Source organism: Rhinoraja longicauda, chromosome 24 (genome assembly GCF_053455715.1).
Source record: "Rhinoraja longicauda isolate Sanriku21f chromosome 24, sRhiLon1.1, whole genome shotgun sequence".
In the NCBI taxonomy this organism is placed as follows: domain Eukaryota; kingdom Metazoa; phylum Chordata; class Chondrichthyes; order Rajiformes; family Arhynchobatidae; genus Rhinoraja; species Rhinoraja longicauda.
This window is the reverse complement of record NC_135976.1, coordinates 11,684,391-11,708,064: the sequence shown is the minus strand read 5'-3', so window position 1 is coordinate 11,708,064 and position 23,674 is coordinate 11,684,391. Positions and strand designations below refer to the sequence as shown.

Below are 23,674 nucleotides of genomic sequence, written 5' to 3'. Positions count from 1 at the left end.
CATCTCTAGAGAAAAAGGTGGATGAAGTTTCAAGTCGGGACCTTTCTTCAACATTACCATCAGCAACTGCTCTGAAGAAGGGACCCGATCCAAAACGTCACCCATTCTTTTTCTCTCGAGATGCCACCTGACCCGCTCAGTTATTCCAGCACTTTGTATCTATCTTTGGTATAAACCAGCATCTCCAGCTCTTTGTTTCTACATTCTGTACTTTTCTGAGTCCTGTGTTCTGTGAAATAAATTGGCTTTACTGCAAAAACTATTAGCATGAAAACCAGCACAACGGCATGCACTGTCGTTGAAATGGCATGCCTGAGATTTGAGGCCGGAGGCTCAAAGGTACTGGGTGAAGAGTATGACAAGGGAAATTTCAGAGTCCAGGTCATGCCATCAGAGGCAGTTCACCCAGGGGGGTAAAATTGGCAGGTCAGCTGTATTTTCCCTGGCAACAAACCTTCATGAGCAAACTGAGAAGAGAGCAGGAGGGGGGTTAACATGCCTTTAATGACCCCAAACAAAGAGAACAACTATTACTGCCGTGAAAGGAGTTTTTAAAGCAATAAAGCAGAATATTGTGAACCACTATTAAGCCGGACCAAAACTGGAGTGGAGCTAGATTTATGTTTGATTCACAAAACTTATCAGGTCACTCATTAATATGTTGGCAAATTGCTCGTTAATATGTTGGCAAATTGCAAGTAGTCACCAGGGCCAACAATAAAACAGATCTTAAGAAATGTAGGTTTCATAGAACCAGCAGCATTCTTAGGTGTCTCCCACTGCTAAATCCAGCATCCAAGAACCAATTTTGCAACTGAAAAATAGCCATCATGATGGCTATGATGGCAATGAAAAATAACCATCATGATTCTCCCCCAATGTGCTTTTCATATCTTATTTCCAATTTTCATCAGATTTTCCAATTTTATTTATCATTCTGAGTGGATGACCTTTGGCTTGCCATTATTTGTTATTTTTGTCGTTATTTTAACAAAAATAATTTCTGGCTTGGACCACATTTACAGTATTTCCCATCCTTAATTGCTCTTGAGAAAGTGGTGTTGAGTGGCTTCTTGATCAAGTGCAAATTCTCTGGTGAACCAATAATGCAGCAACAATAGCACAATGGCGCACCGGTAGAGTTGCTGCCTTACAGCGCCAGAGACACAGGTTCGATCCTGACTACGGATGCTGTCTGTATGGAGTTTGTACGTTCTTCCCGTGACCTTGTGGGTTTTCCCCAGATGCTCCGGTTTCCTCTCATATCCCAAAGATGTACTGTTTGTAGATTAATTTGGCTTTGGTAAAATTATAAATTGTCCCCAGTGTGTAGGATAGCGTTAATGTACGGGGATCACTGGTCGGCAAGGAGTCAGTGAGCTGAAGGGCCTGTATCTGTGCTGTATCTGTAAACTAAACTAAACTAAAGTAGAGTGCCAAAATATTTAGTATGAGGTCTAAAATGCCAAGCAAATTGATGTTTTGTCCTGTGTGGTGTTAAGCTACTTGATTGTGTTTGCCAGTGTTAGTCAGGCAAGGTAGACACAAAATGCTGGAGAAACTCAGCAGGACAGGGAGCATCTCTGGAGAGAAGGTGACGTTTTGGGTCGAGACCCCTCTTCAGGCAAATGCAGATAGAATGCAGTGTAGCAAAGAATAGAGGAATGCATTTTGATAGTAGGAATAAAGGCATAAACTATTTGGTAATTGGGGTGCAAATTCAGAAATCGAAAGTGCAGAGGGACTTGGGAATGCTGTTGCAAGATTCCCAAAAGGATAATTTTCAAGTTGAATTAGTAGTAAGGAAAGCAAATGCAATGTTAGTATTTATTTTGAGAGGACTAGAATATAAAAACAGGGATTTAATGCTGAGGTGTTATAACGCACTGGTCAGACGGCATTTGGAGTATTGTGAGCAGTTTTCGGTTCCATATCTGAGGAAGGATGTGCTGGCGTTGGAGAGGGCCCAGAGGAGGTTTACGAGAATGGTCCTGGGAATGACTGGGTTAACGTATGATGAGCATTTGATGGCACTGGTGCTCAACTCACTGGAGTTTAGAAGGATGAGGGGGGACCTCATTGAAACTTACCGAATAGTGAAAGGCCTGGCTAGAGTGGATGCAGAGAGGATGTTTCCACTAGCGGGAGCGCGTAGGACCATAGGGCACAGTCTCAAAATAAAAGGACGCACCTTTAGAAAGGAGACGAGGAGGAATTTCTTCAGGCAGAGCGTGGTGAATCTGTGGAATTCATTGCCACAGAAGGCTGTGTAGGCCAGGTCATTGGATATTTTTAAAGCGGATTTTTAATTAAGGTTCTTGATTAGTAAGGGTGTCAAAGTTTATGGGGAGAAGGCAGGAGAATGGGATTGAGAGGGAAAGATAGATCAGCCATGTTTGAATGGCAGAATAGACTCGATGGGCCACATGGCCTACTTCTGCTCCTATGACTTATGAAGTGGAAAGTATTCCATCACAAATTTGGTGTGTTTTGCAGATGCTGGAAAGTCTTTGACGAATCAGAAATAAACTATCTATCAGAGCATAGTCTGAAGAAGGGTCTCGACCCGAAACGTCACCCATTCCTTCTCTCCTGAGATGCTGCCTGACCTGCTGAGTTACTCCAGCACTTTGTGAATAAATACTTTCGATTTGTACCAGCATCTGCAGTTATTTTCTTACACTAGAGCATACCTAGTCTACACTGCCACAGTTTTCTTGAAGTGTGACCTATTAAATCAGTCAAGTAAGGCCCATGGGGGATTTGGTGATGGTAGTGCTGTTAAAAGTCAGGGCCAGGTGGTTAGAATTTCTTTCATTGGAGACTGCACGACTTATGAGGCATTAACTGCTACATCATCCCCAGGCTAAATATCGTCAAGGTCTTTCTGCAATGCAAGCATGTGTGCTTTCATTATCTGAGCGTTTATGAATAGATTTGAGTGTGCAATCAGAGAACATCCACACTTCTGACCTTGCAATGGAGGGAAGGACACGGATGAGACAAACAACAACAGTTCACTTCAGTAGGAACTCCTGTGGTGATCTCGACTGAGCTAATTAGCCTCCAATAAGCAACAGCCATCTTCTTTTGTGTTCGGTGCAATTCCAGCCAGTGGAAAGTATTTCCTTTCATTGCCACTGACATTGATTGTATCAGAGTTCCTTGATGTCACACTCAATCGAATGCTGCCTTGATGTCAAAGAAAGGCACTCTAACCTTGCCCCTGAAGCTCTTTTTGCTTGTCTGTGTCTGAACCAAGGCCTCTATGTGCTCTGAAGCCAAGTAATACTGGCTTAATCCAAACGAAGTAACAGTGAACACAAAGCGCTGGAGTAACTCAGCGGGTCAGGCAGCATCTCCGGAGAGAAAGGATGGGTGGCGTTTCAGGAAGGAACCCCTCTTCTCACAGACGGGGAGCAGTGAGAGACGGTGTCAGAGGGAGGAAGAGAACAGACACTGCAGTGGAACAGAAAATAATGTTGAGACAAGGAACAGCAGATGCTGGTTTATACCAGAGAAAGACACAAAGTGTTGGAGTAACTCAACGGGTTAGGCAGCATCTCTGGAGAAAAAGGATGGGTGACGTTTGGTGTCAGAACCGCTCTTGCTAAATTCCGAAATTAACGAGGGATCCCAATCCGAACCATCACCCATCCTTTCTCTCCAAAGATGTTGCCTAAGTAACAATGAACAGATGACCCATCCATGTATGGGTGTGTCACACAAGTGCAACGTCTGTGGGTGATTAACTGATAACAGGACACACCCACCCAGCCCATCCCCCGGGTCTTGTTATTGAAGGAAATAAGTTAATTGCTTCATACACCCACCAAGCAATTGCCTCGAGTCCAAGACCACTTCTAATTCTGCGACTGTAAATGATAATTGCACTGTCTATTTAAACAAAGAACGACAGAGGTATATTGTTGGTCATAATTGAAATGCACAACACTGTCAGAGTTCATGTGGGTTCTGAGGTGAGAGAGTCTTTGAACAATCTTGTGTTGTAGTCCTTTGCTCCCAAGTGATACGGCCTTCAAATGGTGCAAAGCTTGCCTTGAGGTCTACAATATCGTAAAGTGGATTTCCCGACCTGTGCTTTTATTCAATTTACACTGTTGAAAGTCTTTTCTCCAGACATTGTTCACCCTGAGCAATGGTTTTAATAAGCCTTCTTAATGCATTTCTTTAATTGGTTCATCTTTGCTTTTGTGCTAACCTTGCACTTCTTTGATAATGGGAAAACGACATAGATCAAGGAATAAATAAAACTGAACACAACACAATGCCGTCAAACCCTAATTAGATTATCCCACCACCGTTCCCTGCAAAGTTCTGCTGCCGTTTGAACATTCCATTTAAAACTCATGCAGAGCAAGCACCAGATGGCTGAACATCAGCACGTCAGGATTCATAACTTGGCCTGACCTGCTTTTGCTGTGCATAAAAAACACACAACCTGCAGCCGCCTACAAGTGTCATGAATTCATAAGTTCATAAGAGATAGTAGTAGAATTAGGCCATTCGGACCATCAAGTCTACTCCGCCATTCAATCATGGCTGATCTATCTCTCCCTCCTAACCCCATTCTCCTGCCTTCTCCCCATAACCTCAGGCACCCATGCTAATCAAGAATCTATCTATCTCTGCCTTAAATATATCTACTGACTTTGCGTCCACAGCCTTCTGTGGCAAAGAATTCCACAGATTCACCACCCTCTGACTAAAGAAATTCCTCGTCAAATCTTCCTAAAAGAATGTGCTTTAATTCTGAGGCTATGGCCTCTTGTCCCAGACTCTCCCACTAGTGGAAACATTCTCTCCACATCCACTCTATCCAAGCCTTTCACTATTCTGTATGGTACAATGAGGTCCCCCCTCATTCTTCTAAACTCCAACAAATGCTGTATAGTCCGAGTGCTGTCAAATGCTCATCAGATGTTAAGTGTCTCATGAAGTTTGTCCAGGACTCTGATTTGAATTAATTCAGGGGGATAGCATTTAGTTCAGTTTAGTTTAATGCCACATGTACCAAGGTACAGTGTAAAGTTTTTGTTGCGTGCTAACCAGTCAGCGGAAAGACTATACATGATTACAGTCGAGCCATCCACAGTGTACAGATACATGACATAGGGAATAACATTTAGTGCAAGATATAGTTCAGTAGAGTCTGATTAAAGATAGTCCGAGCCTCTCCACTGATGGTAACTCAGGACCGCTTTCTAGTTGTTGATGGGATGGTTCAGTTGCCTGATAACAGCTGGGAAGAAACTGCCCCTGAACCTGGAGGTGTGCGTTTTCACACTTCTGTACCTCTTGCCCGATGGGAAAGGGGAGAAGAGGGAGTGGCCGGGATGTGACTAGTTCTTGATTATGCCGAGGCAGCGTGAAGTGTAGATGGAGTCAATGGAAGGGAGGTTGGTTTGGGTGATTGTCTGGGCTGCATCCACAATTCTCTTGAATTTCTGTAGTCTTGGATGGACCCGATACCAAACCATGCTGTGAAGCATCCCGATAAAAAAATTCTATGGTGCATCTGTAGAATTTGGTATTACAGAGTTTGCAATATGGCAGCAAGTCATTCAGTTTAATTAGACATGGTAGTTATACGCAACATGAGATCCTTTCCAGTTAGGTTCAGATTTAGGATGAGGTTTTTTATTGTCACGAGAACCGAGACAGAGTGAGAGCCTTGGTTTTCCATGTTATCCAAACAGTTGAGATATACTGTACATAAATACAATCAGGTCAACTTCAAGTACGATAGATAGAGCAAAGGGGGAGATACAAATCGCAGAATATAGTTCTCAGCATTGCAGTCGATCTATTCCATAGACATAGTCCAATTTCCACAATGGGGAATATTCAATCTAAACTATCTGACTACTAATAGTATTTTATAAATAATGAACTATCTTACTCATGAATTAGGATAACAGTGATATTTTAAAGCCAATTTTCCTGATTGTGTAAGATAGGTTTCACAACTTAAAGCAATTTACATTTAAAGTTAATCGTTCAAGTTTAATGAAATTCTAAGTGTCAACATTTTTCTGCAACTCACTTAAAATGCTCTTGTATTTTTAGAGAGCAATAGCATTCCATGTCAAGATTAAAAAGAAACAACTTGTGTTTATTGTCATTTTTATCGAGCTCAGCAAGAAAATTAATAGTGTAGGAAGGAGCTGCAGATGTCGGTTTAAACCGAAGATAGACTAAATGCTGGAGTAATTCAGCGGGACAGGCAGCATCTCTGGAGAGAAGGAATGGGTGACGTTTCAGGTCGAGACCCTTCTTCAGACTGAAAGTCACGGGAAAGGGAAACGAGAGATGTAGACGATGATGTAGAGAGATATAGAACAAATGAATGAAAGATAATGCAAAAAAAGTAACAATGATAAAGGAAACAGGCCATTGTTGGCTGTGTGCTCAGTGAGAACAAAATGCATGTGTGACTTAGGGTGGGGGTGGATGGAGAGAGAGAGGGGATGCAGGGCTTACTCGAAGTTACAGAAATCAATATTCACGCCCCTGGGTTGTAAACTGCCCAAGTGAAACATATTGATGGGGTTAAATTGACGGGAATACCAAGTGGTGACTTGGTGACTGAGGCTGACTGCATAAAGTGCAGGGCTTGTACAGTCCTTGAAAGTCCTTGAAAGTCCTTGAAAGTCCTTGAATTTGAAACAGTTTTTCAAGGCCTTGAAAGTCCTTGGATTTACCATAGGTCCTTGAAAGTCCTTGAATATTCATTTTTTATGATAAAAATATTAAATCATGCAGAGTAATGTGGCATTTTTTCATCATTTATAATGCATATTTTTAGTAAAAGTTGGGAAACTTTGTTAGACATGTCTGTCTTTGTCGCCTATTTTTCCCTCTTCGTCACCGCTGCTCACCCCGGGGCTTCTGAACAACAACTACAACACTTGTGTTTGTTCTTATTTCGCTGCGCTAGAGGGAGACGGGGCCGGGGAAGAGAGTGGGGGAACGGCGCAGGCTTCGCTGGCGCTGGGAGAGAGAGAGAGAGAGAGTAGGGGGAGGGAAAGAGAGAGAGAGAGAGAGAGAGAGAGGGAGGGAGAGAGAGAGGGAGAGAGCAGCCCCCGCAAGTGGCGGCACTCCTTCACCAAACCCTCAGACACCCTCCCCCACCCCACGCTCCCGCTCTCATCCGTTGCTCCCTCTACCCCGACTCTCCCCCCCTCCTCTACCCCCCTCCTCTACCCCACCCTCACTCTCCCCTCTCTCTCTACCCCCTCTCTCTCTACCCCCTCTCTCTCTACCCCCTCTCTATACCCCCTCTCTACCACCTCTCTCTCCCCTCTCTCCCCCTCTCTCTACCCCCTCTCTATATCCCCTCTCTACCCCCTCACTCTCTACCCCCTCACTCTCTACCCCCTCTCTTTCTCCCTCTCTCTCTCCCCCTCTCTCTCCCCCTCCTCTCTCTCTCCCCCTCTCTCTCCCCCTCTCCTCTCTCTCTCCCTCTCTCTCTCTCCCCCTCTCTCTCTCCCCCTCTCTCTCTCCCCCTCTCTCTCTCCCCCCTCTCTCTCTCCCCCCTCTCTCTACCCCCTCTCTATATCCCCTCTCTACCCCCTCACTCTCTACCCCCTCTCTTTCTCCCTCTCTCTCTCCCCCTCTCTCTCTCCCCCTCTCTCTCCCCCTCTCCTCTCTCTCTCCCCCTCTCTCTCTCTCCTCTCTCTCTCTCTCTCTCCCCTCTCTTCTCTCTCTCCCTCTCACTCTCCCCCTCTCTCTCTCTCCCCCTCTCTCTCTCTCTCCCCCCTCTCTCTCTCTCTCTCTCTCCCCCTCTCTCTCTCCCCCATCTCTCCCCCTGTTTCTTCCCCCTCTCTCTCCTCTCTCTCCCTCTCTCCCTCTCTCCCCCCTCTCCCTCTCTCTTCTCTCTCTCTCCCAGCGCCAGCGAGATCTGCGCCGCTCCTCCACTCTCTTCCCCGGCCCCGTCTCCCTCTAGCGCAGCAAAATAAGAATAAACACAAGCGTTATAGCGTTGTTCAGAAGCCCCGCATCCTCGGGGTGATTGGCGGTGGCGGTGGTGGCGAGGAGGGAAGTTTCCTTGGGTTTGGTGTTTGCGAGTGGGCGCTGCGATCTCTCTCCTTGTCTCGGCTCTGGGTCGGTGGTGGTTTGCTCTCCGGTGAACCTTCGCCGGCAGCTTCTGCCTCCAGTCCCCGCCGCCGCAGCCACCGCGGTTCCACGGCTCCGGGACATGTTAAATAGTCGGGGAGAGTTGAGGGTAATGCCGCATAAAGCAGAAAAACCTACAAGATCATCGAAGTTTTTACTAATTAACCAAATATACACCAAATTAACAGTTTTGAAAACAGTATTTTCTTACCTATATGGAGAAAAAACTGGAAAAAAACATCAATGTTTGCTGGATTTTGGTCCTGGAAAAATGGGATTTTTGGACTTTGAAAGACTTTGAAAAGTCTTTGAATTTTTTGCCGTTCCAAGTGTACGAACCCTGGAAGTGGTGTATATTGAGCAATCTGCCAGTCAGCACACAATTCCCCCCACAGCAGACCAAAGTACCGAATGAATGGAGTCAAGCCTTAGAGATTTGCTTCTTCCCACAGATCCTATGCAATCTACATGGTTATGAAGACACTCTTCTCAATGTATTTAATCTCTTGAGTTAGGGAGTGTTAGCGAATAAGCCCAGGACATTACACTGGCTAGATAATAAAAATGTCCACGATCTCCGATTCTGTGACTTAAACGTGACATTACAATTTTTATATCCTTCAACTTTATCCAATTGGATTTCACAGGTAAACATTCACATGGTCCCAGAAGGAAACTATATTCATGTCGTCGATTCTCGCTTTTATAGTCCAAGTTAAATAACCTGCTTAGATCCGTTGCCTTTTATGTCATTTTCTTTAGTTTAATTCTATAATTTTGTTAATAAATGTTAGGTAAGAGATATATATTTTTTCGATCTATGATATGATGCTCTGTCTCACCGAGTCATAACCTCATAGAGTCATAGAGTCATACAGCGTGGAAACAGGCCCTTTGGCCCAACTTACCAGCACCCCGACCAACATATCCCATCTACACTAGTCTCACCTGTCTCCATTGGTAGCACTGGTCCACCGCCGATTTTCCGGCACCCTTGGTTCCAGCGCCTCACCAGATTACCAGTTTTGCCCGTCCAACAGAGGTCACGTCATAATAATTCAATGATACACCTCTGACTCACTGGTCACACAGTTTCCACATGGCATCACCATGGTTGAGTTGTTTCAACAGTTCTACTGTGTCATGTATCGATGTGGACGTGTGTTGATGCTTGACACCACGACGGTATTTATTCACAAAATGCTGGAGTAACTCAGCAGGTCAGGCAGCATCTCAGGAGAGAAGGAATGGGTGACATTTCGGGTCGAGACCCTTCTTCAGACCTAGGAATACTTTATGAAGGTATCACAAAATGTTGGAGTAACTCAGCAGGTCAGGCAGCATCTCAGGAGAGAAGGAATGGGTGACGTTTCGGGTCGAGACCCTTCTTCAGACTGATGTCAGGGGGGCGGGACAAAGGAAGGATATAGGTGGAGACAGGAAGATAGAGGGAGATCTGGGAAGGAGGAGGGGAAGAGAGGGACAGAGGAACTATCTAAAGTTGGAGAAGTCGATATTCATAGCACTGGGCTGCAAGCTGCCCAGGCGAAATATGAGGTGCTGTTCCTCCAATTTCCGGTGGGACTCACTAAGGCACTGGAGGAGGCCCACGACTGTCACCACGACTGTCAGTTGGACCTTGCTCGGAAGCCAAGGCTAGGGTTAAACGTAAGCAAAATAAGCTAAAACCGAGGGTTCACCACCAACAACGAGATGTAAACAATTAACTTTCTTGGCACGGAGACACACGTCCTGAAAGAGCGCGTGCCACACACAATGCCACCTGTGACCGCTCAGTCAACAGTCACAGGACTTTCAAGTGCGCTTTCTTAATTTTGTCCAGATTAAAGGAAGTGCTGGACCAATATTTGCTGGCAAATCGGTGGTGTAACTGTATATTCTGTTCTGGATTCCACATCTACAAACAATTGGCTTATAACGCAAACTTACAGTGCAGTACTGTGCTCCAGTGTGTTACTGAAGGAATGCTGCACTATGTAAAGCAACAATCAACAGAAGACATTAAAAAAAACTGTGCCAACGGCCACATCTTCCCCTTTTGATTATTTGTGAACGTTGAGTGAATGAATAATACTTCATTGTCACATGTGACAAGTCGCAGTGAAACTCTTTGTTTGCATGCCCAAGATATGCAAATAATCGCCCCATAAAGAGGGCTGACAAAGTTACAGAGTATCCCACGCCAGGTCCACCTTTGTTGGAACTGCAGGTGCTGGTTTAAACCAAAGGTAGACGCAAAAAGCTGGAGTAACTCAGCGGGTCAGACAGAACCTCTGGAGAAAAGGAATAGGTGACGTTTCTGGTCGAGACCCTTCTTCAGACAGTTACTTTTTTGCGTATCATTCATTTGTTCCATATCTCTCTTTTTCACCGTCTATATCTCTCATTTCCCTTTCCCCTGACTCTCAGTCTGAAGAAGGGTCTCCACCCGAAACATCATCATTTTCTCCAGAGATGCTGTCTGACCCGCCGAGTTACTCCAGCTTTTTGTGTCTAGCTTTGGTCGTTCATTTTGATGCAGCACCTGTTATCCTGCCTTACAAAAGCTAGTGCATTTACCTGAGGAATAGTAAATTACATGTGAAGTTCCCTTCACTGTTGTAAGCTAATTTGCCTAAATTTATTAACACAAAATTAAATTATACAAGAAAGTCACACAGCACTGAAATGACTTAATTTCATTCCATACTCTGTTTTGATGGACAGTAATATACTTTCAAATGGTTTCCTATTAATTTTGCCATTGTGGTCAAACATAACTGTATTAACAATGTCTGTTCCTTAACTGCGCGATCAAGTTCCATGAAGTAAAATTAAGTTCCTGCTTTGAACAATGTTACCTGCAGTGTTTATACATTTACGGATATCACATAGTACTATCAGTGCGATTTATGGAAATATAGCAGAATGAAGTAGTCACTTTCCCCTTTAGAAGCAGTTATTAATGACCGCAGAATCACTGGTTTAACCTTCTGAGTTCTCTTTAATGAACAGCAAGGAACTGCAGCTGATGGTTTACACAAAAGGACACAAAGTGCTGGAGTAACTCAGCAGATCAGCAAGCATCTCTGGAGAACACGAACAGGTGACGATTCGGGTTGGAACCCAACCAAAGAAAGGTCCCAACCGGAAAAGTCAACTATCCATGTTCTCCAGAGATGATGCCTGACCCGCTGAGTTACTCCAGAACTTTATGTCCTTTTGCCTTGAAATGACTACTAGGATATTTGATTGACTGTATCCAAGCTTTCTTGCAGATAACCCACTAACTGCATTACATTGGACAAATAAATGATCAAAGATACATTTGTGCCTAATGAGATGCAAAAGTATTTGAAATTTTCTTGTGCCATTTCCGACAAACATTAAGCATACGGAGTGATGTTTACTTTTTTTGAGCAGATGCGTGCTTGCTGAAGTTGGACCTGTAGAAGCTCTCACCTCAGCAGAGACTACTTGTTATTCCCAACAAATCCCGGTTATTCAGCTTCATCTCAAGCATGAGATCACATTTGCTTGCTGTTTGCTGGCTCCTAGAACTTCAAAGGCCAAGAACCATCTTTGAAACAGCAGGGATGGAAGATTTGACTAAACCCCAGAGCCACAGCCCTACTGAGAGAGTTCCTTCCTCCTGTGATAGCTTGGTATTGCACATCAGCTCCCCAAATGCCCCATCCTCCGTACACATCCACAGCTTTGAGTTATTTTCAGCAACTCTCAGACCTAAAGCATGGATGAATTATGCATTTCTGCTGAGTGGGAGCTCAATCTCTGGAATAATAGAACATAGAACTAATGAAATCACATGGGGGATCCTTCAAGAGTTTCTGCATTGTGAAATGGACTGCTTAATGTGTGTGCGCATGTGTGTGTGTCTGTGTGTGCGCATGTGTGTGTGTTCGTGTGGCATGTGTGTGTACATGTGAGGCGGCACGGTGGCGCAGCGGTAGAGTTGCTGCCTTACAGCGAATGCAGCGCCGGAGACTCAGGTTCGATCCTGGCTACGGGTGCTGTATTGTACGGAGTTTGTACGTTCTCCCCGTGACCTGCGTGGGTTTTCTCCGAGATCTTCGGTTTCCTCCCACACTCCAAAGACGTACAGGTTTGGAGGTTAATTGGCTGGGCAAATGTAAAAATAGTCCCTAGTGGGTGTAGGATAGTGTTAATGTGCGGGGATCGCTGGGCGGCGCAGACTCGGTGGGCCAAAGGGCCTGTTTCTGCGCTGTATCTCTAAATCTAAATCTAAAAAAGATCGTTTTTTCCTGCTCACTTTCAATATGTAGTTGCCATTCTCCAGATATTGAAAATAATTTAAAAACTATTGTGAATTTTGTACTGAAAGAACAAAGAAGATAGAACAGTAACAGCACAAGAGCAGGCCCTTCGGCCCACAATGTCTGTGCCGAACATGATGCCACGACCATCACCTACCTCCCTGCACATAATCCATATCCCTCCATTCCATGCATATCCGTATGCGTATCCACGCATATGCTGCATATCCGTATGTTCTGAGCGTACCAACTGTGGCAGGGCCTGGTGTTCCGCCAGGGCAGATACTTCATTATATGTGGAAGATGTAGATTTCTGTCACAAACCGTCCACTGTTCCAATTTCCTGTTTGTTCTGTTTGTTCAGAGTACTGGCATTGGACAAATGCTTGCAGGCTGGGCTCCTGCTGATTAGAACACTGTTTATTGGATGTCTTCATTTCATGCCAGAGAAGGTTTCCTTCACAATGTTGGAGTGGTGAATGGCTTTGGTGAAACATGCCATTCATCTCGCAGGTGGCATTAGGTGGAGAAGCCAGACTTATGCTGTGTGTTTTATTACCGTTGCGTTTGAAAGGAAACATTACCATGGAGTAAATTATCAAAATGCAGGGGAGATATAACTAGTGCCAACTTGGATCAGTCAAAAAGTAGATTAGCATGCAGTACCAGAAATTCACTAAAACTACCCTTGCAAACTGTGCTAAGCATAAGCAGGAAGTTCTCTTGAGGACGCTCAGTGGTGCAGCTGGTAGCAGGGCCGTCTTAACGCATGGGCCTGATGGGCACTTGCCCAGGGCCCCATGAGAATAGGGGCCCCATGCTGATCTGTGTATGTTAAGTGACTTGCAATAAATAAATACTACTTTAAAAATGTAGGTTCAATAAGTGCTTTTTTCGCAACATTTTCGGTCACTAAGTGCTTCTCACAGCGATCTGCAAGTGCTTTTCGCAACAATGTAGCACCCTAAGTCCATCGCTAAGTGCTTTTCGGTAAGTGCTTTTCGCCGGCACGACAGGGGGGGGGGCTGGTAGGGAAAGGGGGGTGGGGGAGAGTAACGGTAGGGGCCCCAGTACACTGCTTTGTCCGGGGGCCCATAATGCTTAAAAACGGCCCTGGCTGGTAGAGCTGCTGCCTTATACCACCAGAGACCCGGGTTCCATCCTGACCTCGGGTGCTGTCCGTGTGATGTTTCCACGTTCACCCTCCAAGTTTCCTTCAGGTGCTCCGGTTTCCACTCACATCCCAAAGACGTGTAGGTTTGTAGATTAATTGGCCTGTCGGGTGCAGGGAGTGGATACAAACACGGGATACCATAGAACTAATGAGAACGGATGTTTAGCATGGACTTGGTGGGCCAAAGGGTCTGTTTCCATGCTGTATCTCTCATTGGTTGACAAAGGCAACATGACCCTTATTTCTCCTTTATTGCAATGAGTGGAAATTGTTCAGTCTTGTTTTTGGGAGAACTGAAAGGTGGATAAGATTTGGATTGCCCTGAAATTGGATCTAACTGCATATGCAGGTACTATTGCAATGTTTAAGAAACATTTAGACAGGTACATAGATAGGACAGGTATGGAGGTATATGGGCCAAATGCAGGCAAGTAGTACTAGTGTAGATGGGACATCTTGGTTGGGGTGAGATTTAATAGGAACCTGAGGGGTGATTTTTTTACTCAAAGGGTGGTGAGTATATGGAACGAGCTGCCTGTGGAGGTAGTTGAGGCAAGTACTGTTGCAACGTTTAAGAAACATTTAGACAGGTACATGGATAGGATATGTTTCGAAGGATTTGGGCCAAACGCAGGAAGGTGGGACTTTGTAGATGCAACATTTTGGTCGGTGTAGGCAAGTTGTGCCAAAGTGCCTGATTACACGCTGTTTAACTCTATGACTCTACTACGCTCACTGGTCTCCTGGATGAGTCAATAAGTGGCCATAGCTTGAGACCATTCATGGCATGTCAGCTCAATAGCCAAAGCATCACGAGGAGATTTCCTGGCACAGAACACTGAGTCTATGCCTGCCCACCATTGCCTCTCTCTCTTATAGCATGAATGAATGAATGAATGAATGAATGAATGAATGAATGAATGGATGAATAATTTTATTGGCCAAGTATGTGCATATACAAGGAATGTGCCTTGGTGCTCCGCTCACAAATGACAACACAAACATACAGTTAACAATTAAGAACCATTATACCATTCCCAATCTGTTTGTATCCTCTTCGTGGCCACTGCAGCATGACAGTTGTATGTTAGAGTTGTTGCAGCAACTTTCTCTGAACGTGTGTTCACGGCAGAGATTAGTTTTAAGCCCATCTCCAGAATTGACCTGGAGTCTCTGCTGACTTTTTGTGGGACAGGGTTGATTAAGACCACTTCCTTTGTCTATGCATCGGCCAACAGGCAGGTGTTGGTCAAGTGTGCAGGAAGGAACTGCAGTTGCTGGTTTTTGCCGAAGATGGACACAAAATGCTGGAGGAACGCAGCTGGACAGGCAGCATCTCTGGAGAGAAGGAAATGGTGATGTTTCAGATCGAGACCCTACTATCTTAGGTGTTGGTCAAACTGACATTTTCAAACAAATGCTGGAATGCTAACCCAGGTCCATGGACATGGAAGCAGGCAGGTAAAATATTCCCACGGGATTAGGAGTGAAAATAACCTAAAATACTTTTGTTTCCCGCCAATCTGCCAATTTCCCCTTTTTATACACCTAATTGGGCAGCAGAGCTACACATCAGCACCGACTTCGAACCAATAGAATGTGGAAGTGTACAGATAGACATAAACGGCTGGAATAACTCAGTGGGTCAGGCAGCATCGTTGGAGAAAAACAATGGGTGACATTTCGGGTCGGAACCCTTCTTTAGTCTGAAATTAGGGGATGGGGGAGGTGAAGAGCTGGAGGCGAGAAAAGACGAGGACCAACCAGGGCCAGTCGCTAATTATCTCAGACAGGGCGTCACTTGGTGGATCCATTGCTGGCCAGGGATTGTGTGATCTGAAGAGAAACGATGTGGAGAACTGTGGAACTGGTGAAACAACTCGGGAGGAGGAAGGGGTCAAGGAGGGAGGGAGTAGGGGAAGGGAGTATGAGATGAAGTTAATTAAAATTAGAGAATTCAATGTACATACCACTGGGTTATAACGGAAGATAGACATCAAATGCTGGAGTAACTCAGCGGGACAGGCACCATCTCTGGAGAGAAGGAATGGGTGACGTTTCGGGTCGAGACCCTTCTTCAGACTGAAGAAGGGTCTCGACCCGAAACGTTACCCATTCCTTCTCTCCGGAGACGCTGCCTGTCCCGCCGGGCATTTTGTGTCTATCTTTGAGCATTTTGTGTCTATTCTACTGTCTGAAGAAGAGTCTCAACCCGAAATGTCACCCATTGCTTCTCTCCAGAGATGCTGCCTGTCCTGCTGAGCATTTTGTGTCCATCTTTGGTTTAAACCAGCATCTGCAGTTCCTTCCTACACACTACTAGGTTACAAGCTACCCAAGCGAAATGTGTGCTGATGATTCTCCAATTTCCGTGTTGCCTCACTCTGGCAGTGGAGGAGGCCCAGTGCTGTCCAGCGCAGGAGTAAAGGAGTAAACCCCTGGGCCCACGATGTCTGAGGTGACTATGATGCCAGCCGATAACCTCTTTCACTAAGCATTTACAAATCCAACCACCAAACTACTGAACACGGAATCAAATTATTTCATTTTCACGATTGAAGAAAGAAAAGAAAATCGTACAAGTGTAGAAATAGGCATTGTTGTGCAAGGATTGACGAAACCTGAGCACAGTTGATATACCATTTCTTTGCCAGAATTGTATCCATAGCATAGAGGTTGAGCAGGCTAGGACTTTATTGCTGGAGTGCAGGAGACTGAGGGGTGATTGTATAAAATCATGAAGGTGAATAGATGGGGTGAATGCACAGTCGTTTACCCAGGATAGGGGTATATTCCAGGCCACAATTTATCTTTCAAAAACTTGAGCATCATTTCCAAATCTATCACTGCAACTAGCAAATTCATGAAGGTGAATAGATGGGGTGAATGCACAGTCGTTTACCCAGGATAGGGGTATATTCCAGGCCACAATTTATCTTTCAAAAACTTGAGCATCATTTCCAAATCTATCACTGCAACTAGCAAATTCACATTGTTAATTAAATAATCTTCAATAATAATTAAAAATCTGACATGAACTACCAGATTACTGCAAAATAATTTGCATTCCTTACCTGTCCCAGTGTGATTGCGATTGCAGATTCACCATCTTTGATTGACTCCAGCCCTCTGAAATGTTATAACGTCAAAATCCAAGGGTAGACACAAAATGGTGGAGTAACTCAACGGGTGAGGCAGCATCTCTGGAGAAAAGGAATAGGTGACATTTGGGGTTGGGACCCTTTGATAAGCCTGAAATGTCACATTTTCCTTTTCTCCAGAGATGCTGCCTGACCCGCTGAGTTACTCCAGCATGTGTATCTATCTTCGGTATGTACCAGCATCTACTGTTCTTTCCTATACAAAATTCAAGGGTGATTTGGGATGTTCAATAAATAATGCCTTTGCTGGAAAGCCCACAAGCCGTGAATAATAAGAGAAATGTTGTTAAGAATTCTCTTCATTCTTTTCAATTGATCCTTTTATTTCAGTAGACGCCCACAGTAAATCCTTACCTTCAAATAGGACTCTGGCCTTTCACTTCCCATGTTTTGAACAATTTATTAAAAGTGACAAGATTGTCATTTTATAATCTCTCAAATTTAAATTTGCAAAGCAATTATGCTTTGCAGTATATGCAAATATCTTTTTATTGCAAACTGACCAATTTGGCAAAGATAAGCCCACATTGCAATAAAATACCAGCTGTTGTGGAAACAAAACTAGGGACAATGAAGCGATCCAATGTGCATATCTGCAATTAACTCTGAGATAACTAGACAGGAAATCTGTGTTTTAATCTCCCAACAGTGGCCCTATTAACACAAACGACCCCAGTTTATTAAAGATGTAGCTGAAACTATCATGCAGAGTGACATTGCAGCGTGAGGTTGGGGAAAGGGAAAGGGAAAGGTAGAGGTGAACACAAGAAAGGATGTGATCTCCAACAGGAGCTTGAAGGCAAATGGTATGGTACATTTAATGTAGCAAATATATATTGCCACAATAATATTGCCACAGAAGGCTGTGGAGGCCAAGTCAATGGACATTTTTAAGGCAGAGATAGATCGATTCTTCATTAGCACAGATGTCAGGGGTTATGGAGAGAAAGCAGAAGAGATAGATCAGCCATGATTGAATGGCGGAGTAGGCTTGATGGGTTGAATGGCCTAAGTCTGGTCCTATCACATGAGCTTATGAACCTATGAACAAATCAATCCAGGGTGATTCACAAGAATGGTATCAAATGAAATTTGTTTTCCAACTGACAAAGAAAATATAGATCACCCATGACATAATTGACCAATAGTACAGATTACATTGATATCATCCTAACTAATTAATAAGTAGGTTATCTCTGATTTTCCAGTAATGACCAGAGTCTGGACTTGAATTTGTAAAGTTTCCAGGATATGCCGATATTTGGCATCCCTAACAAGTTATGCCATAGTTGTATCCAATTCCACAGTGGATTTATACTTCACTTGTAATAATAATAATAATAATAATAATACATTTATTTTATATAGCTCTTTTCAAGATACTCAAAGACGCTTTACAAAGCAAACAAGACATAAAAACAAACAAATAAACAAAAGATTTGTCCTGACGGAACAAATGTGGATGATACAATAGAATGATGATTATTTTTAATCATCAGGTATTACTTATTAATGGAAAATTCACTGCTGGTGACTTCATAATCCTTACATTTGATTGGTTGTATTGGTCAGTGAATAAATTTATCGTAGATTATAACGGGATTTTGACAATGGGAAGATAAATGGCAGATGGGGTTTAATCTGGGAATGTGTGAGTTGCAGCACTTTGGGAGGTCAAATGTAAGGCGAAAATGTACAGTTAATGGCAGGGCCTTTAACAGCATTGATGTACAAAGGAATCTTGGGTTCCAAGTTCACAGCTCACTGAAAGTAGCATCACAAGATGGTGGAACGGTAAAGGAGGTAAATGAGATCTTTGATCAGGGCATTGAATATAAGAGTCAGGAAGTCAAATAAAACTTTGGTTAGGCTGAACTTGGAGTGGTATGTACTACGCTGATCATCCCAATACAGGAAAGATGTATTTAAAGAGGGAACGGAGGAGGTTTACCAGAATGTGGCCTGTGGATATTAGCTGTACGGATAGGTTGGACTAATGTGGATGGTTTTCTTTGAGCATTAGAGGCTGAGGGAGATACCTGACAGTAGTCAATAAAATTATGAGGTACAGATTGGGTAGAAAGTCAGAATCTTTTTTTTGTAAGGTACTACCATGGATGGCAGTGGAAGCAGATACAAAAGTGGCATTTAAGATGCATTTAGATAGGGACATGCCTTTGCAGGGAATTTTTTAGATTTAGATTTAGAGATACAGCGTGGAAACAGGCCCTTCGGCCCACTGAGTCCCCGCACACTAACACTATCCTACACACACTAGGGACAATTTTATTTACATTTACCCAGTCAATTAACCTACATACCTGTACGTCTTTGGAATGTGGGAGGAAACCGAAGATCTCGGAGAAAACCCATGCAGGTCACGGGGAGAACGTACAAACTCCGTACAGACAGCACCCATAGTCAGGATCGAACCTGAGTCTCCAGTGCTGCATTCGCTGTAAGGCAGCAACTCTACCGCTGCGCCACCGTGCCGCACAATGGAGGAATATGAGTCATGTCCCTGTCTAATCCCAGAATGGATTAATTTAATTTGGCATCATGTGTAGGCAAGAACTGCAGATGCTGGTTTACACCGAAGATGGACACAAAATGCTGGAGTAACTCAGCGGGACAGGCAGCATGTCTCGAAAGAAGGAATATGTGACCTTCCAGGTTGAGATCCTTCTTCAGACTCGATCCGAAATGTCACCCATTCCTTCTATCCAGAGATGCTGCCTGTCCCGCTGAGTTACTCCAGCATTTTGTGTCTAATTTGGCATCATGTTGGGCACGGACAACATAGGCCGGAGGATCTTTTATCGTGCTGCACTATTTAATGGGAACTTTCATGACACCAAAAAATGAAATGATCCCTTCATTCCAAGCCTCCGATTTGTAATGGCCAAATATTTCTGAAGTATGAAACGTTACCTTCATGACAGCAGTGTAAATAAATAAAGAGCCAAATTACGCTCATGTTTTCAGCAAATATTTTCAATTCAGTTAACTTTGTGAATCTTTGCTATATATTGGAGTTATACCATGCGACTAGAATATTGCAGAATTCCATTCTATACAAGGCTTCTTTCTTTTATTCTCAAGGTCATGAGCAAGGCTGCCATTTTGTGACCGAGAAAAGGAAAATGACTCCCTATATTGTCGGTGATGCTTTGTAAAGAGTTTAAAGTCTGTCCACGTAGTATAACTCTCTCCACCAGCTGATGAAGAAATTAAATTCTGCAGTTATCAAACTGTACCTTGTAGTTTATATAATATTAAGGAAATGGTGACCTTGATATTATATTAAATAACTTAAATAAGTTCTATCTTACACAAGATGGTTAAATGGAAGTGGATTAACTTGTGCCGCCAACATTATTTCATAATCTTTGTAATTTTAGTTTAGTTTAATTTAGGGATACAACATGGAAACAGGCCCTTTGGCCCATCGAGTCAACGCTGACCAGCAATACCCATACACTTACACTATCCTACACACAAGGGACAATTTATAATTTTTTTACTGAAGCCAATTAACCTACAAACCTGCACGTCTTTGGAGTGTGGGAGGAAACCAGAGCACCCAGGGAAAACCTATGGGGTCACGGGGAGAACATACAAAATCCGTACAGACAGCACCCATAGTCAGGATCGAACCCGGGTCTCTGGCGCTGAAAGGCAGCAGCTCTATCACTGCACCACTATAATGATGATGAAAACTGAATGTGCTCAAGAGGTACACAAAGCACTCAATTTTATATTATAAATATTTCACCTATTACAAAAAATTAATATCACTCAGTGTAAAGGAAGACGGAATTGTAAGTTATCTATAATTAATTCAATAATTTGAAGATCTAATGGAGAGGAATCGTTGAAATTTATTGGACACATGCAACTGCTGATGCTAGAATATGAATCGACGAACATTCTGCCGGAGAAGCTCAGCAGGTCAAGCAACATCTGTGGGTTTGGCCAACATTTTGGGTTGAAACTCTGCATCAGGACTTGTTGAAGGGTAAACAATAGTGAGGCCTAATAATTAGTAAATAGGGATGTGGATGGTGCTAATGTGGTGACAGGTAAACTGCAGACAAAGCAAGACAGGAATTTCATTGATTACGCGTCATTGTAACAGAAATTTGGAATTATTGTTAATGAATTTAGACTTGTGGATAATCATTTCATTCTGTTTGTCACCTAATTAAGTCTCTCTGCATTCTATTCCGTAATCAAGGCCTCGTTTTATTGTTAATCAAGTCTCTGAGCAAAACCTCATCATCTGAGAATATAAAAAATCTACCAAAGACACACTTGACAGGTCAGCTTTGATTGGCCTCCTGGTGCGCACCAATTTAATATCACACGTTACTTCAAGCACCAACTCTGCATGACCTATCCATTTTGCTCCTATAGGACTCCTCCAGCTGATTGCTTCTTGCTTTGAAATTTATTGGTGTGTTATATTTGTTACGTTTGTTATAAAAGAAATATTCAGTGTTCATTTTATAAATATTATGCAAGACCATGATAGCAGGATGCCAAAAGAGATAAGAATGCATTTATTTGAGCAATAAAACCTTATTATATTTGAATTATTTTTCCATTTTCGACTCACTTTCAGTTTATTTTTCAGGCAAAAGTATAAATAAATAACATTAAACTGAACTATAAATAAATAACATTAAACTGCACAGTTTTGTAAAAAGAGTATTACATAAACACTTGAGTCCCATATTTTCAATGCCTTTTGTGACACTTTATTGTTCATCCATAAATTAGATGGAAAACTGTGTCAAATAATTTGGCTCTAGTTGTTTCATTTTTGTCGTGGGTAAGTGATAGAATCCTCATGGTTGCTTTAGCAGCATTTAGTCAGTTAAGTAAGTTTATTATTTGATTTCTCCTATCCCTTCATTCCCCGCAAATGCAGATGCCTATCTTAAATGTATCTTCAATTGTGGTTGCTACCACAATTTGAACATCCTTCATAACCTGTGATAATGGTAAATTAAGGAAAGGAAATGAGAGCAAAATAACATTCTTTATTCGGGGATGAATAAACTGGTTTGACTCCAATCTAGAGATAAACAAAATGACCCCAGCTCTTTATCCATCGTGGTTATTAATCAATGAATCTCAAGTATCAGACATCTTACCACTGATCTCCATCTCAAAAATAATATTAGCTGTCAAGAGTCAATAGGTCATGAAACAACTTTCCTTCCACAGATCTTCTGAACTATTTTTTCCTTCACATGTAACCTGAACTGTTGTTCCCCCATGAATTGTTCAAAGGTTCTGGGAAAAAAATTACCAACATGTTGTAGTCCATCTTCCTCCAGAAGTTGACCTTAGGAACTTTCCAATGAATTTTCATGCTTTCCTTGGATTGATGTTCTAGCCAGGACTTATGAATTTCCCAAGCTGATTCTGAAGGCTTTTCATCGTATCTTCTGGCGGCCATTTTCCAACATCATTCCCAAAACTTCAATTTTTCTTTATTTTTCTTTGCAGCAGTACAGCCTGGTGAAATTGGAATGATTCATGCATATTTCTGTTTTATTCCTTTTAATTGATAATGTTGGAATACCCGATTTTAATTAATTACAGTGGGGATTTTAACGTTCCACTTCCCCGCTTTCCAATATGCTTTACCCTCGTGGCCACTTGTCACCGTAGCTGGCATTCTAATTCACTGACCCTGACTGAAGTTCAAACCAAACTCGGTCGGAAAAGCATCCAACATGAACGCAAGGAAGCAATTCCTGTCTTTCCTGAAGCACAAGATGACTCAAGTATCGGAATAAGTGTGAATAATTACATGCTGACAGGTCTTCCACGCTGACAAAAGATGATGAATGGACATGCCCTGATGTCTGCTACTGCATGAATGAATATAAAAAAGTACTGTGGAAAAAACCCGCAGACTCTATGTGTTCAAGTCAATTATTTACACATAACATACAAACCATTATAACAAATCTTGGTTCAGTTCTTCATCACAATGGTAAAGCAATATTTACTCATAGACTTAGAATCATTTTGCTGTGAAATTGCCTTAATAAGAATAGACACATTTGCTTCAGATGTGCAATACCATATTGCACGATTTCTCTGTATAACATCTCTGCTACATCGATTAATATGACTTCATTCCCATATAATATGTCCTTTTGCTACTTTGAGTCAGCATTTCTATTCAGCCTTTATTTTTTCCTGCTTTAAATAATTAATAAGCCCCAATAATCCATTATTCACAAACCACAACAAAGGAATCAATGGAAGGAATTGAATTAAATTAGAATCTTGTGACGCAAAAAGTATATTTTCCTAAGTTATGTTTGTGTTTTTTTAGCCAACCAGCCATTTTCAAGATGAAGATCCGATCAGGTCCAGTGGCTTTGGCGGCACCCATGGCCACAACCACAGTTATGCCTATTGACACTGGAGATAACTCAACAGAGTCTGGAGGTCCAGGGGAGGGGAAGAATGACGTATTTGAGAAGCTGAAAGAAAAATTTATGAATGAACTGCAGAAAATTCCATGTACGTACGATTTCTTTCAAATTATATGGTTGACTTTATTTCTGTTAAAGCTATTCACTTTTGTAGTTAAGCATAGTGGATTCCAAGTACTTTCGGGGGTTTACAATGTCTGTGTTTAAATGGTCTCGGTCTAACTGCTTCTAATCAGAGTGGCAGGAGATTTGAATTCGGCTCAATGTGTACCCAAAATTTATTCATCTCTGTTAGAACTCCAACTGACCATTCACTGGGTTTATCAAGTAATGGGTGGCTCAGTATTGTAGCGGCAAAGTTGCTGCCTTACAGCAACAGAATCGATCCTAACTATAGGTGCGGTCTGTTTATACGTTCTCCCTGTGACCGCGTGGGTTTTCTCC

The 23,674-nt window shown here is 42.8% G+C and overlaps 1 protein-coding gene across 5 annotated transcripts in view; it reads left to right on the top strand.

The window, feature by feature from the left end:
- LOC144605427 (synaptotagmin-B) overlaps positions 1 to 23,674 on the top strand; it is a 549,186-nt gene that overhangs the window by 444,531 nt on the left and 80,981 nt on the right. For all 5 annotated transcript variants that reach the window (XM_078420666.1, XM_078420663.1, XM_078420662.1 and 2 more), the window contains one exon: positions 23,128 to 23,318. In XM_078420666.1, coding sequence (XP_078276792.1) covers positions 23,147 to 23,318 — 172 coding nt within the window. In that variant the 5' untranslated portion in view covers positions 23,128 to 23,146. The remainder of the gene's footprint in view (positions 1 to 23,127; positions 23,319 to 23,674) is intronic.